The 16,643-nt window shown below is 40.8% G+C and overlaps 1 protein-coding gene across 17 annotated transcripts in view; it reads left to right on the top strand.

Moving 5' to 3' along the window:
- The window catches only part of DTNA (dystrobrevin alpha), a 317,537-nt gene that overhangs the window by 213,507 nt on the left and 87,387 nt on the right, over positions 1-16,643 (top strand). For all 17 annotated transcript variants that reach the window (XM_055559506.1, XM_055559513.1, XM_055559505.1 and 14 more), the window contains 2 exons: positions 7,257-7,342; positions 14,418-14,572. In XM_055559506.1, coding sequence (XP_055415481.1) covers positions 7,257-7,342; positions 14,418-14,572 — 241 coding nt within the window. The remainder of the gene's footprint in view (positions 1-7,256; positions 7,343-14,417; positions 14,573-16,643) is intronic.

Raw genomic sequence — 16,643 nt, 5'->3', positions numbered from 1 at the left:
TTGGTGTGAAATCTTGTCAAAGGCCTTTAGAAAATTTTTCTCTTTCAGTCCCTTTTCTTCATCCTGTTACATCTACTGAAAATGTTCTTTAAAACTATCCCTCTGTGTTTAACTGTTGGTACCTCTCCATAGCCAAGTCCATCATCTCCATTCACTAAACTTCTTAAAGGTTTATCCAACGACCGGGCTAAGCAAGGTCTGAACACATCTGGTATTGGCATGCTTCCCACAGTCTATATTTCTGCCTGCCCCCTGAATCCTTCTTTGTAACAGGGGTCACATTTGCAATCTGGCATAGTAGCTTACATACCAATAAATCCCAGTGGCCTAATTTCACCCTCGAGTTCCTGCAAAACTCTCATTGAGTCGCCCTCCACTTGGTGATTTATCCAGATTTATTATGTCAATTTGGCAAAATAGTGCTGATACAGCTACCATTGGATATAATAGCATCCATCTTGCATTTTCAGGGACAATACAAGACTGGTATTTCCCTAGGATCTTATTCATTAAAAGCTACGATTTAAGAATTCACATGTGAGCTACCATCACTTCATACTCTGGAGAGCTCTCTTTTCCAGTATCATCTGTGGTCTATCCTCTTTCTTGAGTAAAATTGTTGTCTCTGCTTTGAAAGAAACTTATACTTGCTCTTGAAGTCTTGTATGGCAAAACCAATACAATATTGTAAACTAATTAGCCTCCAACTAAAATAAAAAATTTTATATTTAAAAATAATAATAAAATAAAAAAAAGAATACTCCTCAATCTCTCTGCATTTTGAAGACCACTTTATCACTCTATTGCATCTGTTCTTCACACTTTGTAGATCTCCAGTTATTACTTGAACTATATTTCAGCTTAGGAAAAGAAGCTAATTACATCCTAAAATAAAATTGTTGACACTTCCAGGTATCCATGCAATTGGGAATGCAGGGGATATGGAATAATTTTGAATGAGGAGGTTTTTACAAAAGCATTGCATTTTTATCACAGCTACCAGCTCTAAAATTAGTGAACAACTTAATGAGTGGCCAATCAAAATTCTGGGACAGTTATTATCATGATTAATAGTCATTAATTAATATAAGACATTTATTATTCTCTAACACAGTGTGAGACACAGTGTGAGGCACTGGGAATTCAGCTAATTGAGGAAACATGATTTATGCCCCCCAAGGATCCCAAAATGTGGAGTCGAATCAAACATGGACTTGTAAATAAATAAATCAAGGTCACTCAGTGATAGGTGAGTGACAGGTGCCCAATAATAAATAGGTAACCTGCTCTGACACTGTGAAAGAAAGTCCATCCCTGTGTCTCTCCACTAGGCTCATCCTGACCTGTGTCCTTTACAATAAAACTGTAAGTTCTAAGTAAGTTCAGTCGCTCAGTCGTGTCCGACTCTTTGCGACCATATGAATCGCAGCATGCCAGGCCTTCCTGTCCATCACCAACTCCCGGAGTTCACCCAGACTCACGTCCATCGAGTCAGTGATGCCATCCAGCCATCTCATCCTCTTTCGTCCCCTTCTCCTCTTGCCCCCAATCCCTCCCAGCATCAGAGTCTTTTCCAGTGAATCAACCCTTCGGATGAGGTGACCAAAGTACTGGAGTTTCAGCTTTAGCATCATTCCTTCCAAAGAAATCCCAGGGCTGATCTTCAGAATGGACTGGTTGGATCTCCTTGCAGTCCAAGGGACTCTCAAGAGTCTTCTCCAACACCAAAGTTCAAAAGCATCAATTCTTTGGCGCTCAGCTTTCTTCACAGTCCACCTCTCATATCCATACATGACTACTGGAAAAACCATAGCCTTGACTAGACAGACCTTTGTTGGCAAAGTAATATCTCTGGTTTTGAATATGCTATCTAGGTGGGTCATAACTTTCCTTCCAAGGAGTAAGCGTCTTTTAATTTCATGGCTGCAATCACTATCTGCAGTGATTTTGGAGCCCAAAAAATAAAGTCTGACAATGTTTCCACTGTTTCCCCATCTATTTCCCATGAAGTGATGGGACCGGATGCCATGATCTTCATTTTCTGAATGTTGAGCTTTAAGCCAACTTTTTCACTCTCCTCTTTCACTTTCATCAAGAGGCTTTTTAGTTCCTCTTCACTTTCTGCCATAAGGGTAGTGTCATCTGCATATCTGAGGTTATAGATATTTCTCCCAGCAATCTTGATTCCAGCTTGTGCTTCTTCCAGCCCAGCGTTTCTCATGATGTACTCTGCATATAAGTTAAATAAACAGGGTGACAATATACAGCCCTGACGTACTCCTTTTCCTATTTGGAACCAGTCTGTTGTTCCATGTCCAGTTCTAACTGTTGCTTCCTGACCTGCATACACATTTCTCAAGAGGCAGATCAGGTGGTCTGGTATTCCCATCTTTTGAAGAATTTTCCACAGTCGATTGTGATCCACACAGTCAAAGGCTTTGGCATAGTCAATAAAGCAGAAATAGATGTTTTTCTGGAACTCTCTTGCTTTTTCCATGATCCAGCGGATGTTAGCAATTTGATCTCTGGTTCCTCTGCCTTTTCTAAAACCAGCTTGAACATCAGAAAGTTCACGGTTCACATATTGCTGAAGCCTGGCTTGGAGAACCCTGAGCATTACTTTACTGGCATGTGAGATGAGTGCAATTGTGCGGTAGTTTGAGCATTCTTTGGCATTGCCTTTCTTTGGGATTGGAATGAAAACTGACCTTTTCCGGTCCTGTGGCCACTGCTGAGTTTTCCAAATTTGCTGTCATGTTGAGTGCAGCACTTTCACAGCATCATCTTTCAGGATTTGAAATAGCTCAACTGGAATTCCATCACCTCCACTAGCTTTGTTCGTAGTGATGCTTTCTAAGGCCCACTTGACTTCACATTCCAGGATGTCTGGCTCTAGATGAGTGATCACACCATCGTGATTATATGGGTCGTGAAGATATTTTTTGTACATTTCTTCTGTGTATTCTTGCCACCTCTTCTTAGTATCTTCTGCTTCTGTTAAGTCCCTACAATTTCTGTCCTTTATTGAGCCCATCTTTGCATGAAATGTTCCCTTGGTATCTCTAATTTTCTTGAAGAGAGCTCTAGTTTTTCCCATTCTGTTGTTTTCCTCTATTTCTTTGCGTTGATTGCTGAGGAAGTCTTTCTTATCTCTCCTTGCTATTCTTTGGAACTCTGCATTCAGATGCTCATATCTTTCCTTTTCTCCTTTGCTTTTCACTTCTCTTCTTTTCACAGCTATTTGTATGGCCTCCCCAGACAGCCATTTTGCTTTTTTGCATTTCTTTTCCATGGGGATGGTCTTGATCCCTGTCTCCTGTACAGTGTCACGAACCTCAGTCCATAGTTCATCAGGCACTCTATCTATCAGATCTAGGCCCTTAAATCTATTTCTCACTTCCACTGTATAATCATAAGGGATTTGATTTAGGTCATACCTGAATGATCTAGTGGTTTTCCCTACTTTCTTAAATTTAAGTCTGAATTTGGCAATAAGGAGTTCATGATCTGAGCCATAGTCAGCTCCCGGTCTTGTTTTTGCTGACCGTATAGAGCTTTTCCATCTTTGGCTGCAAAGAATATAATCAGTCTGATTTCGGTGTTGACCATCTGGTGATGTCCATGTGTAGAGTCTTCTCTTGTGTTGTTGGAAGAGGGTGTTTGCTATGACCAGTGTGTTCTTTTGGCAAAACTCTATTAGCCTTTGCCCTGCTTCATTCTGTACTCCAAGGCCAAATTTGCCTGTTACTCCAGGTGTTTCTTGACTTCCTACTTTTGCATTCCAGTCCCCTATAATGAAAAGGACATCTTTTTGGGGTGTTAGTTCTAAAAGGTCTTGTAGGTCTTCATAGAACTGTTCAACTTCAGCTTCTTCGGCATTACTGGTTGGGGCATAGGCTTGGATTACTGTGATATCAAATGGTTTGCCTTGGAAACGAACAGAGATCATTCTGTCATTTTTGAGATTGCATCCAAGTACTGTATTTTGGACTCTTTTGTTGACCATGATGGCTACTCCATTTCTTCTAAGGGATTCCTGCCCACAGTAGTAGATATAATGGTCATCTGAGTTAAATTCACCCATTCCAATCCATTTTAGTTCGCTGATTCCTAAAATGTTGATGTTCACTCTTGTCATCTCCTATTTGACCACTTCCAATTTGCCTTGATTCATGGACCTAATGTTCCAGGTTCCTATGCAATATTGCTCTTTACAGCATCAGACCTTGCTTCTATCACCAGTCACATCCACAACTGGGTATTGTTTTTGCTTTGGCTCCATCCCTTCATTCTTTCTGGAGTTATTTCTCCACTGATCTCCAGTAGCATATTGGGCACCTACTGACCTGGGGAGTTCCTCTTTCAGTATCCTATCATTTTGCCTTTTCATACTGTTCATGGGGTTCTCAAGGCAAGAATACTGAAGTGGTTTGCCATTCCCTTCTCCAGTGGACCACATTCTGTCAGACCTCTCCACCATGACCCTCCCGTCTTGGGTGGCCCCACAGGGCATGGCTTAGTTTCATTGAGTTAGACAAGGCTGTGGTCCTAGTGTGGTTAGATTGACTAGTTTTCTGTGACTATGGTTTCAGTGTGTCTGTCCTCTGATGCCCTCTTGCAACACCTACCGTCTTACTTGGGTTTCTCTTACCTTGGACGTGGGGTATCTCGTCACGGCTGCTCCAGCAAAGTGCAGCCGCTGCTCCTTAACTTGGACGAGGGGTATCTCCTCACCTTGGACAAGGGGTATCTCCTCACCTTAGATGAGGGGTATCTCCTCACCACCACCCCTCCTGACCTTGAACGTGGAATAGCTCCTCTCAGCCCTCCTGCGCCGGCGCAGCCACTGCTCCTTGGACGTGGGGTTGCTCCTCAATAAAACTGTAATGGCAAAAAAAAATAAAAAAGTGAAGGGAGAGCAATAGCTTCCACCTCCAGGGGAAGAACTGTTTTTGGAGCAGAGTGAACAGTGATATTGAGCTGAGACTTCATGAATGTTCGGGAGAGTCCTGGGCAGACCCTAGTGGGAAGAGCAGGGGCATTAAACAGGGACCGTGGTGTGGAATGAAAAGGAATGGTAGCAGATGAGACTGGAGAAAACAGACAAGGCTAGAACTACCTTCTGTGGGCAAATGAAGGCAGTTCAATTCAGTTCAGTTCAATCGCTCAGTCGTGAATCGCAGCACGCCAGGCCTCCCTGTCCATCACCAACTCCTGGAGTTCACTCAGACTCATGTCCATCGAGTCAGTGATGCCATCCAGCCATCTCATCCTCTGTTGTCCCCTTCTCCTCCTGCCCCCAATCCCTCCCAGCATCAGAGTCTTTTCCAATGAGTCAACTCTTCACATGAGGTGGCCAAAGTACTGGAGTTTCAGCTTCAGCATCATTCCCTCCAAAGAAATCCCAGGGCTGATCTCCTTCAGAATGGACTGGTTGGATCTCCTTGCAGTCCAAGGGACTCTCAAGAGTCTTCTCCAACACCACAGTTCAAAAGCATCAATTCTTTGGCGTTCAGCCTTCTTCACAGTCCAACTCTCACATCCATACATGACCACAGGAAACGTGTTTCTAAATAATGAAATACTGTGGGTCCCTTGGTTTTGTGGGGGTTTGGTTCTAGGACCCCCTACTGACACCAAAATCTGGGGTTTCTCAAGTCTCTTACAGACATCCTCTGTATCCACCTGTAGATGGTTAAACCATGGATGTAGAACCTCAAATAGAAGGCTCTGACTGCAATATGGTCAGATCTGTCATATGAGTGTGCAAGCAGAGAGATAAGTGAAGAAATTATTACAGTGTTAAAGGAAGAGCTGATGGAAGCAATGGCAGTCAGGAGGGAAAGAAGAAAGTGGGTTTAATATACAGTGAAGTGGGTATATCTGAGTCCCTCAAACATTTATTTGAATGGTACTGAATTAAGGAAGAGCAAAAAGTCAAGGGTGACCTTTTCCCCAGAATCCATTTCTAGGTAATTAGGTACATGGTGATGCTGACAACCGAAAGAGAGGCTGTAGGAGGAAGTACAAGTTAACAGTTAAGTTGGTTGGAGTATTATGGGAAGGTTCTGAAAAGATGGTGAGTTCTACTTTGAATGGAGGGGCATCAAGTGAAGATTTCCAATATGTAATTATGTAAGTCTGGTGCTTAGACTTAGAAATATAAATGGGAGAGTTACTAGCATAGGATTGGGTCAATTTTGCATTCTGGCTAGCTGTTGTTTCAGGTACTACGCTAAGAATGACAGCAACAAAGATGAATAACAGATGAATAACAAATGATCCCTTTCTGGAGCCTAGCAAAGAACAAGGACACAATCATTTATTATGTCTTATTCTTCTAATGTGTCAGATATGTGAGTCTTATTCATATAAATTATTTATTCTATATACTAAACCCTTGTCAATATAGACTCTACTTTATTAGTTTAACTAAATCTTTTGATCATTCTTAACACTAGCAACTACCAGAGAAATGAATTACTAACACAATACACTTTTTGGTTCCAAGGCTTTAAGAATAAACAGTTTATTCCAGCTGGAAAAAAATCATTTAGCTGAAATTTTCTACTTCTTACCCTATGTCCCTTATATCACATTTTGTGAAGGAGAAGTTAGTTTCACTTCTTGAACCAAAGAAGGTTTTGCAGCTCTGATGTCATTTAGGTAGGAAACCTATTCAAAAGAGCTCTTGCTTTTGCCCCTTTAGAGTACTAACTCCCTTTGAAAAGTAAATGTATCACATGAAGACAGTTGGCTTGTGGGTATAAAATGATGGTCGAAGAAAGAGTGTTGATGAAAAAGTCTCCATATTTACCCTAACAAAATTCAGGAATTATCTGACACCCCCCCAAAAAAACAGATTTTTCTGAAGCCTTGTTTAAATAAATTGTAGAGATGGTGACAACATCGTATGTAAAATGATTTTATGAAAGCCAAAGTGAAAAGAATGCTCTGTAATTTTCATTCACAGTAAAACAGCACATGACCCTTTGGCTACCAGTCCATCCTTTGAGCAAGTGCTATAGACAAAGAATAACTTAAAGATTCTTCTATCTCTTGAATACCAAAGAGACAGTTTTTCAGAAATGTGTGTTGAATTGTATTCATAACATTTTTTAAAGTGGATATGTTCACATAATGCACACAACTCCAACGTCCTATGATTTCTACACAACAGAAAATGTCAAACCAAGTTATTGGAAGTTCTTCAAATGACATCTCTCTCTCTATTTTTTTCTGTTATCATTAAACAGGGAAGGCCATGGTAAAATTTCAGTATTTGCTGTCAAAATGGCTTTAGCCACGTTGTGTGGAGGGAAGATCATGGACAAATTAAGATGTAAGTTATTCTCTGCATCTCTCTTTGCTCACCCCTCCCATATGCCGTGTTTTCCTCTACCCACTTCCTACCAGATTCCCCTGACCATTCGTGACTTCCCTCATCCTATGAGACTTATTTGAAATATGATGTTCAATGTAATGAACTAATGTACGGGGCACTGAGCTTGTCCAAGTCTACTGATTTCTTACTATGGCCATGGCATGTGTAGGCAGTAGATTAGCAACGTGAGCAGCAGCATCTCTTTGGTAAAGGTGTGGGTCCTACCTGTAATACCTTAGCAGGTATGATTGTTACCCAGGAGCACCCCAAAGGTGATCTGCATTACAATTCTCTTGCCATGGGCCTATGTCTGCAGTGACTGAAGGCACATATGGAAATGACTACTCAGATTCATGTTCCAGATGAGCAAGCTTTCTTTCAGCAACTGTACCTGGTTGCCTAGGGAAATGTAATTTTAATTCACAAGAGAAGGAGAATGGTCTTTAATATTATTATCCCTGCCTTTGAGCAGACTCAAGGGGGTTCAACTTTGGAAAGAGCATAATTTGGAATCTGAACCACTTTCTTCTGGTTTTCTCTGCTGGTTCAATTGAACTGACTTATTCTTAGACATTAAGTCACTGGAAATACTCAGGAAAAAAAAGAAAGAAAAGAAATATAATGTTCATTGATCTTTGGATTTTTATCCTAAAAATATTTTCATCTTAGATAAATGTCAATGGAATGAATGTTCTCCATCTAGGTATGGATTATTATTATTTAAAACCTGTTAAGTATCACCAGTTAGACTGTTCATGATACCAAGGTAAAATATACATTCTCTCATGTTCATGGTACAAAACTGCCTCACAAGTTAAGTCCATCAGCATAGGAGATGAAGGCCATGTTAGGAAACCTTCTTTTTTCAGTCATCTCAAGCCAAAGTTCCCAGCACATCTCCTCATTCTTCTCAGCCAGTGAGTGCTATTCAAATCACTGGGCACTTGAACAGTTCCAAGGCAAATATTGCCAGGGTGTGGGCAGAGGAATTAAATGCAGAAACTATAGATTGCGAATGAACTGATTCCGATAGAGACATGATAGCTAAAGTGCACTGAGTGATTTTGAGCCTTTTGTGTACATTTTGTCACTAAGTGTGGTAGTTTTTTAACCATCGGAACAATGGGAGTTTTTTGGTTAGTTGGCATGTTTTCCATAAAGAAGCTCAGACTTGGAGAGTTAATCACAGATGGTACCAGCAATTGAACCCTGACTTTTTTCCATACCCCAGTGGCTCTCAAATTTTAGTATGTGTGGAATCACCTGGAGGGCTTTTAAAAAATAAATTTCTGGGTCTCAATCCCAGAATTTCTGATTCAGTAGGCCTAAAGTGAATGGGGTTAGGGCAAGAATTTTCATTTCTAACTAGTTTAAAATTCTGTATATGTGACTATTTTGAAGAAAAGTTACCACGTAACCTTCTCTCTTCCCCTAAGTATTAAGAGTCTGAGTTATAATGCCCTATGAGAAAGCACATTTTCTTAGGAACTGGGAGCCTCAAGTTACAGGCCCAGCTTTGTGAATAATTCACTGAGTTATCCTGTGGAAGTTATTGCTTCTTTGGTCCTCAGCTTCCTTCTCCATCCTAAATTTGGGGATTTTGTTAGATACCTGTAGGGTCCCTACTGGCTGTAATCATCTGTGACTCACAGAGCCTCTAGGCTTTTTCGTCAACCTGTGGTGTGTCAGCTGCTGAATGTAATCTCTTGCTTCTTGATGCACTGAGGAATAATAAAGAAAAATACAGGAATAAAAACTTTTTTTTTTTTTTTGGCATTTCCCCAGACATACCCCAAGAAGAGTTACGTCATTAAAGCAATGGATAAGGGGACAGTACATGGAAACCCCACATAACCACACATCTTCCCTCTCTCCCAGGAACATGGACCAGCCAAATGCAGTCAAGATTCAGAGAAGCCCAAGCAGACCCTCATAAGGCCCAGTTTAGATTACCTTTGGTTCACCTGAAAGATGTAAAAAATTAAAAAACCACCCCAGTGCTTGATTGAGGATAACAGCTCAGTCAGAAAGTGGCAGAAAAAAATGTCCTTTAAAAAAAAACTTAAAAAAAAAAAAAACAGCGTAATCCCTAAGACATTTCCTTTAGGGTTAGGCTGGGAAGAGAACATTTAGCAAAAGGAACCAGGGCAGAGGAAGAAACTCACAAGGGCCTAATGCCATTTCATGTTGATGTATGGCAAAAAAAAAAAAAAAAAATCACATTACTGTAAAGTAATTATCCTCTAATTAAAAAAATTAAATTAGAAACTAAGTTTGATGAAAACTAAGAAACCAGGTTTCTATATGTCAGAACTCCTCAGAGCCTCTCGTGAACTGTGTTGATTCTATGCCATCAAGGACCCAAATGCCTTTCATCTTTCTACTTGGCTTTCCTCTGTGTCAGATATTATCCTTCCTCTGAGGGTAAAGGGGGGTACAGCAGTTTCAGGAGTCACACCCACTCCAGAGGTCCCTGGCCCTTAAGTCTCATGGCCAGCGTGGCATCACAGACCAGTTTCTCTATCAGTTCCTGGAGAGGGGAAAGAAATGCCCATGATGGTCATGGACTCTTCCAGTCATTCTCACCTCCAGGGCTGAGAAGGGCCTCTGCTGTCCCTTAGCCCAGGAAGAAATGTGGGGCCAATAAAGATGAAGGGAAAGGTTGTTACATCAGCAACAAACAACATTGGCACAATTACAAAACTCAGGCTTTAACTAACTGTTTGAGCAGATATTTGCCAGTCATTGAATCCCTCAAAATTCTCTCTCAAGTCCAGGAATTTAAAGCAAACAATATATTAATAACTGCTCCGGTGCTGTTTCCTCACTCTATCCCATCATTCACCAGACACCCACAATCAGTGAGCAAAGCATGCATGCTCTCCAGTGGCCAAAGTCAATCCTCTGCAGCTTACTGAAAGAAGTCACAGTTGCATAAGTCCCACTGGAAGAAAACTGTGCTCTCCAGTCTGCAAAAATAAGCCGCAGGGACTTATCTTGTAGTCCAGTGGTTAAGACTTAACTTCCAATGCAGGGGTGTGAGCTCAATCCCTGGTCAGAGAGCTGAGATCTCACCTGCCCCCAGGCCAAAAAACCAGAGCATAAATAGCAGAAGCAACATTGTAACAAATCCAATAAAGACTTATAAAAATGGTCCCAACCAAAAAGAAAAAAATGAAAGAAAGAAGCTGCAGAGTGTCACAACTTCTGTAGAAAAACAGATAGTGTGATCACAACATGTCACGTTGTCTTCCCCCCAGACCTGAATCACTGAGTCTGGTGTCCCTGTTCTCTGACTGAGGAGTCACTCTTTGAATAGTTAATCCCATGAAGGTAGTTTTAATGGTTCCCAGGTAAGTCAGTTGAAAGCAATTTGACCAAAAGCAATTTAGCTAAAAGCAGTTTGGTTGGTAGAACCTCTCCAAAAAATGTATTAATGAGAAGTGAATGTCCTTAGTCACTTTAGATAACCACTGACTGAATGAGGAAATATGGGCAGTTCCACCCACGGATCGCCGTGGCTGACTTGGTGAGCAGAATGAAGGATTTTCTTTAGTCTTCTTTTGCTGGCTTCCATCTAGTCATAAAATAGGCAGGGTAATAATGTTGTAATAAAGCATTGTTTTATATAATAAGAAAATAAAATGAAAGGATATGGACTGTCTCAGAATTTGAGAGATTTATTTTTCCTTCTTTAAATTCTACTTCCCTTTAAGCCAGTATGACCACTGTGCTAGTCTGGCAGTTTTTCTGTTTTTTGTGCACAGGGATGAGAAAGATTTAGTTCATGCCAACTAGCCCCTTCATTACCCACTCCAGTGTTCTTGCCTGGAGAACCCCAGGGACGGGGGAGCCTCGTGGGCTGCCGTCTATGGGGTCGCACAGAGTCAGACATGACTGAAGCGACTTAGCAGCAGCCCCTTCATTTGGGGAACACAGGGCAAGAGTAATTGGCTGAAAATATTTAGAAATTTTAAAAAGCAAAAAGGTAGAAAACAGAAAATTTGAAGCTGAGTTTTAAATATTGCTTTAAATGCATTAAAAGGGACAAGAACCCCACACGTTGTACCCCAGTTTCCAATACTCAGGGCCACCAGGAGCCAATAAACAGGGTGATCTTCATGTACCCTCAGCCAGCAGTGCATGTGAGGGCGCCCCCTGCAGGCATGGAACACAGAGCCCTATACATAAACTGACCTAATACAATATACTCCTTTTCTGTCAAAATATCTTTGGTCCGATTATTGCTGTTAAGGATCTTAAAGATTTCTTAATCCAGTGGCATAAACCTGGAATGTCAGGTGCTGTTCTAAAGCTTCTGAAGAGGGCTTGTTTTATTTAAAAAACTATCATTACGGAAAACACCTTGTATTTCCTGAGTTTCTATTAATGAATGGGTTGTTCTGCCTCCAAGCCTATCTCCACGATAATATTTCCAACTCATTGGGCTGCCTTTAATTCTTTGGTATCTTTCTCATCACTCATTGCCCTGTACGCTTGGCCTGCAAATCCCCTTTGTAAGAAAATCTTCCCTGACTCGCTCTTCCCTGCGGGAACCCTGTCTCTGAGCTCCTGCTGCACCCTGTACGCCCCACTTTCCTCTGCTCACACCACCTTGTTATCATGTGTGATGTCACTTCAGCCATGATATGAGCGTGTCATCCCCAGTAGACCAGTAGACCAGGACCCTGTCATCCCAGTAGACCAGGACCTCCCAGGGGGCAACAGCTATGTCCTGATTTCCCTGTGTATCCATGGCTTAGCACAATTTCACATGCTTATTATGTGCCAAGTTAATTTTCGTTTAATAAATCCACGAATGTAAGTTCTTCCAAAGTAACATTGTGTGGAGCTGTAGGAAGCACACAGGTAATTTAAAATCTGATTTGGAACCCTATAGAACAATCCTATTGGGGAGGCAGCATCTAAACATACAAGGTGAGTGGCAGAAAAGTGTGATAGGAAATCAATAAGAAAAAGATACAACATTTCTGTACTGGATACTAGGTGCCAAGCATACATCAGTGTGCTTTTCATCTAGTAACTAGTTTAATCCTTGAAATAGTGCCCTATATTATATAGATATACATATATTTCATGTTATAAGCATATTATACGTATCTGCATGCATATATACATATAGAGAGAGAGAGAGACAGAGGTCTCCAAATTAAGGTACAAACACATACCATGTTGTGCCCCCTCGTTTCTTTTTAAAAACCTGACTGGCCATTAACAGCCACTTCACTTTAATCTCAGTGAATAGCCCTAGTTTGGCTATTACTTAGTAGAATTTCATCAGTACAAATGAGTTTAATATTAGCTTCACATTTGTGAAAGGTCACTGTTGGTGCCCTTCAAGTTTGACTCTAGTTAGAGATGTTTAAACGATTTCAGTGTGGATTTGAAAAGCCTAACCTCCTTTTCAAAAATGTGCCCTGGCCTAAAAATTCCAGGTCTAGAAGATCATCAGGATGACAAAATTATAATTAGCCAAACTGTCTCCAAATAAAGAAGATGGCATTTCTAATAAGAAAGTACATTTACTTCTTCAAGGCTTCTTTTTCCTCCTTTGGATTGGAATTCTTGAGCTTCTATATTTGGAATTACATAAGAGGGTTTTGGTTTTGTTGTTGGTTTTTTTTGGTTTTTTTTTTTTTTGCTGTTGGCAACTTCTTTTTTTGACTAGTTATAATGAAATGAGATGAAATTCACTAAGAAAACAACATTGTGAAAATGAGGGAGAACATCATTAATTTTTGCTGCTCATGTAGAATATCTGTAGCTTTATAACTGATTAACTACTGGAAGCACAATAGAAATCTTTTGTAAGTGGAGTATTTAAAAAAAACGACAGCCAGTTCACATCCTCAAAACATAATCTAATAAAAGCCTGTAATATGCTGAACATCTGACTGGGGTATGAAACAATGTCCCCAGATTACATTTTGACCTTGAAAAATCAAGTCCAAAATGAACAGAGTAGCATGTTGACTTTACAACAGTTTATCCCAGCAGCTGTGCTGGCCTCGTTGCAATCCAGCACGGTGACACGCCATATAATAGCCAACCCTTTTCTTCCAATAGTGATTTCCACAGAGGAATTACAGAGTACTTTGGGAAATTATGCCATGAATATTCATGCAGTGCACATAGTGGCAAAAACTGAAGAAAAGAGGTCCAATAAAGCTAGTAGCTCTGCTGAGAAAAATCTGGATCCTTGACTTTACCTCACTGAACATCGGCAAGGCCAGGCTTCCTCTTGACTGCATGAGGCAAAAGACCCTTCCCTGTAAATCAGTTGCCTTCCACCCAGAACACTATGATTTATAGGAAGTTTTTCTGCTTCTGTGAGAAGTTAATCAAGTGCTCTCATTGCATCCTTATCCCTATATGTCTTTCATTTTTCAATATATTAAACCAAAACCCAAAAGTTTTAGTGACACTATGCCAGTCCCCTCTCTCCATGGGATTCTCCAGGGAATAATACTGGAGTGTGTTGCCATTCAGGATTAGTGCCTGGCGAATCCCATGGACAGAGGAGCCTGACGGCTACGGTCCATGGGATTGCAAACAGTTGGACACGACTAAGCAACTAACACTTTCATAGACAGGTAAATAGCTACCTTGGTAGATATGCACAAGCCCGAACATTATAGTAAAATTTTAATTGTGTATTTCAAAAGAAGCCAGCATATTTCTCACATATACAAATATTCCTCCCATTGAGTATATATATGAGTTGATAACTGACCTCAAACTAAAAATGAGATGTTCTCTGTCCTATCAAAATATGCTAATTTTATCCAAATTGCTAGTTAATGCTATGTGCCAAAATCATCTACAAAAAGATACCAGAGAAAACACCATGCCAAGAATATCTCAGCGTAAAATTAGCTTTCATATTATTCTTTCATAATAAATTATGTTTAATTTCTGCCACATTTTTTGTTATCTACAGTAGATATGTTGAGCTAAAACAGTGGGAAATCTTTATGTGATGAATAAATATCTTTCCTTTTCCATCCATCAGATATTTTCTCAATGATTTCTGACTCCAGTGGGGTAATGGTTTATGGACGATACGATCAGTTCCTACGGGAAGTTCTCAAGCTACCCACGGCAGTTTTTGAAGGTCCTTCATTTGGTTACACAGAACAGTCAGCGAGATCCTGTTTCTCTCAACAGGTAGGAAACGACTTGTTTAAGGACGTGTCTCTCAGTGGGCGCTCTCTTGTGTGACACTCCAAGCCCCTATTTCTTCATCATAACCTGCAGTGCGGCTTCCAGCTTCTGACAAATGACTCCTGAGTCAGTAACTGAGTGCGGCACATCTGGATAATAATCAGTGGTGCTTCCTGACCTTGAACCAGCATCGTGCAGAATTCTTTATTTGCACTGTCTAATTTAATCTCTACTAACAACCCTATTGGCTTCCTTGGTGGCTCAGCGGTAAAGAACCAGCCTGCCAGTGCAGGAGACGTGGGTTCGATCCCTGGGTCAGGAAGAGGGAAATGGCAACCCACTCCAGTATTCTTGCCTGGGAAATCCCATGGACAGAAGAGCCTGGTGGGCTACAGTCCATGGGGTTGCAGACTCAGGCACAGTTTAGCGACTAAACAACAACTGTCCTAACTAACCCTCTGAATCATTTGTTATGACCACACTATCTAAATGGCCGAATTGTCACTCAGCCTCACATAAAACCCAAGTCTGACCCAGCACTGTTTCATCAGTGTTTAGCAAAGGAGACAAAAAAGAATCTCCGCACATGCCCTGTGGGATCTGGGAGGCCCTAAATCATCCACTAAGTTGGAGTTCAGAGCCACATATCTTAACTGGGCATGGAGCAAGTCAGCTGAAGGAAGCTTCATAGTTTGGAGGGCTATCCATGTCTATATCTGTCCAGTCATGTGGAAAATTGACATGTCTAGAACTATTCTCCAGCACAGCATGGTAGAGGTTTAGAAATCCATAAACTGAAGGTTTGTTTACAATTTTTAAAAATCCAGACTCATAAGCAAACAGTGCTTAGCAGCCACTAAACAGCTGCATTTACTGTCCAGCTAGAAAACCTCATCTCTCTGTTTACTTGGTGATCTAAGAGGTCAGAAATGCCTCAGGCACCCCTGTAGGTCAAGGATGTATACAGAGTCATCAATGTATCCATACACTCAATAAGAGAAGGGATAGTTTGATATGCCAAGTATCAACTCTACTCCCGGAGAACCTCACTCAGGAAGCCTTGCTGACCTTTTCCATGCCCCTGCCCCCAGGCTGGCATGGCTACCTGATCTCTGTCCCCAATTAAGCATGCTCTTCTTTCTATTTCCCTTTCAAGCTGGTGACGTCAGAATGGATCCATTCACCTAAGTCTCCTTCTATACAGCTTCTTCACGCAGAATGTCTCATTGATCACCAAGTCCGGCTAGTTTCACCTCCTCTAATTGTCTCAGGTCGCTTTCCTCATCATCCTTGATTGCCTGGCCTCTTGCATTAAACCCCAGACTAAACTCTCCTTCCCTGGATATACTTGTTTGTACATTTGTTGATTTCAGGTAGCCCATTATAGAAGCCTCAGGAAATATACCAATGCCTCAGAGTATTTCTCATTAAAAGTCAGCTACAACAATAGGACTTTTTTAATCTAATGGGATTTTACATATTCAAGAAGAATTATATAGGATGTTGCCATTGCTCAAAATGAAGTATCCTAGATATTTCTCATTATATCATCTTTTACACACCCTCAATGATGAGAAATTTATATATGTTGAAATCATAGCGTCTTTGTTTTACTTCCAGTACAATGAAAGTTCAAAATGGATAAAACCATGTGAAGTAGAAATAGAGGCAACATAAATAAATAATAAGACCAGTTTGCATTTGTGCTTCATAAACTGGCTATAGCAGCAGCTTGAATGATGAAATTCCGAAATTGTTTTAATTGCTTCGTTGGAAAGTCACCCCAAGTGATCGTTTTAAAACACAGTATTATTTTAGACCTATGAATTGTAGTAGCTTTGTAAAAAGTACTGTCTAATTACTTATGCTTTATGTAATTTCTCTTTTAATGATAATGCTAGGGACGTCCCTGGCGGTCCAGGGGTTGAGATTTTGCAGCTGGATTTGCCTCCCAGAGCAGGGGGTGCGGGTTTGATCCCTGGTCGGCAGCTAAGATCCCACATGCCACGTGGCCAAAAAACCAAAACATGAAACAGAGGCAATATTGTAACAAATTCAATAAAGACTTTAAAAA

This window comes from Bubalus kerabau, chromosome 21, assembly GCF_029407905.1.
Source record: "Bubalus kerabau isolate K-KA32 ecotype Philippines breed swamp buffalo chromosome 21, PCC_UOA_SB_1v2, whole genome shotgun sequence".
Lineage (NCBI taxonomy): Eukaryota > Metazoa > Chordata > Mammalia > Artiodactyla > Bovidae > Bubalus > Bubalus kerabau.
The sequence above is the reverse complement of the archived record's forward strand: the minus strand, read 5'-3'. Positions and strand labels throughout refer to the sequence as shown.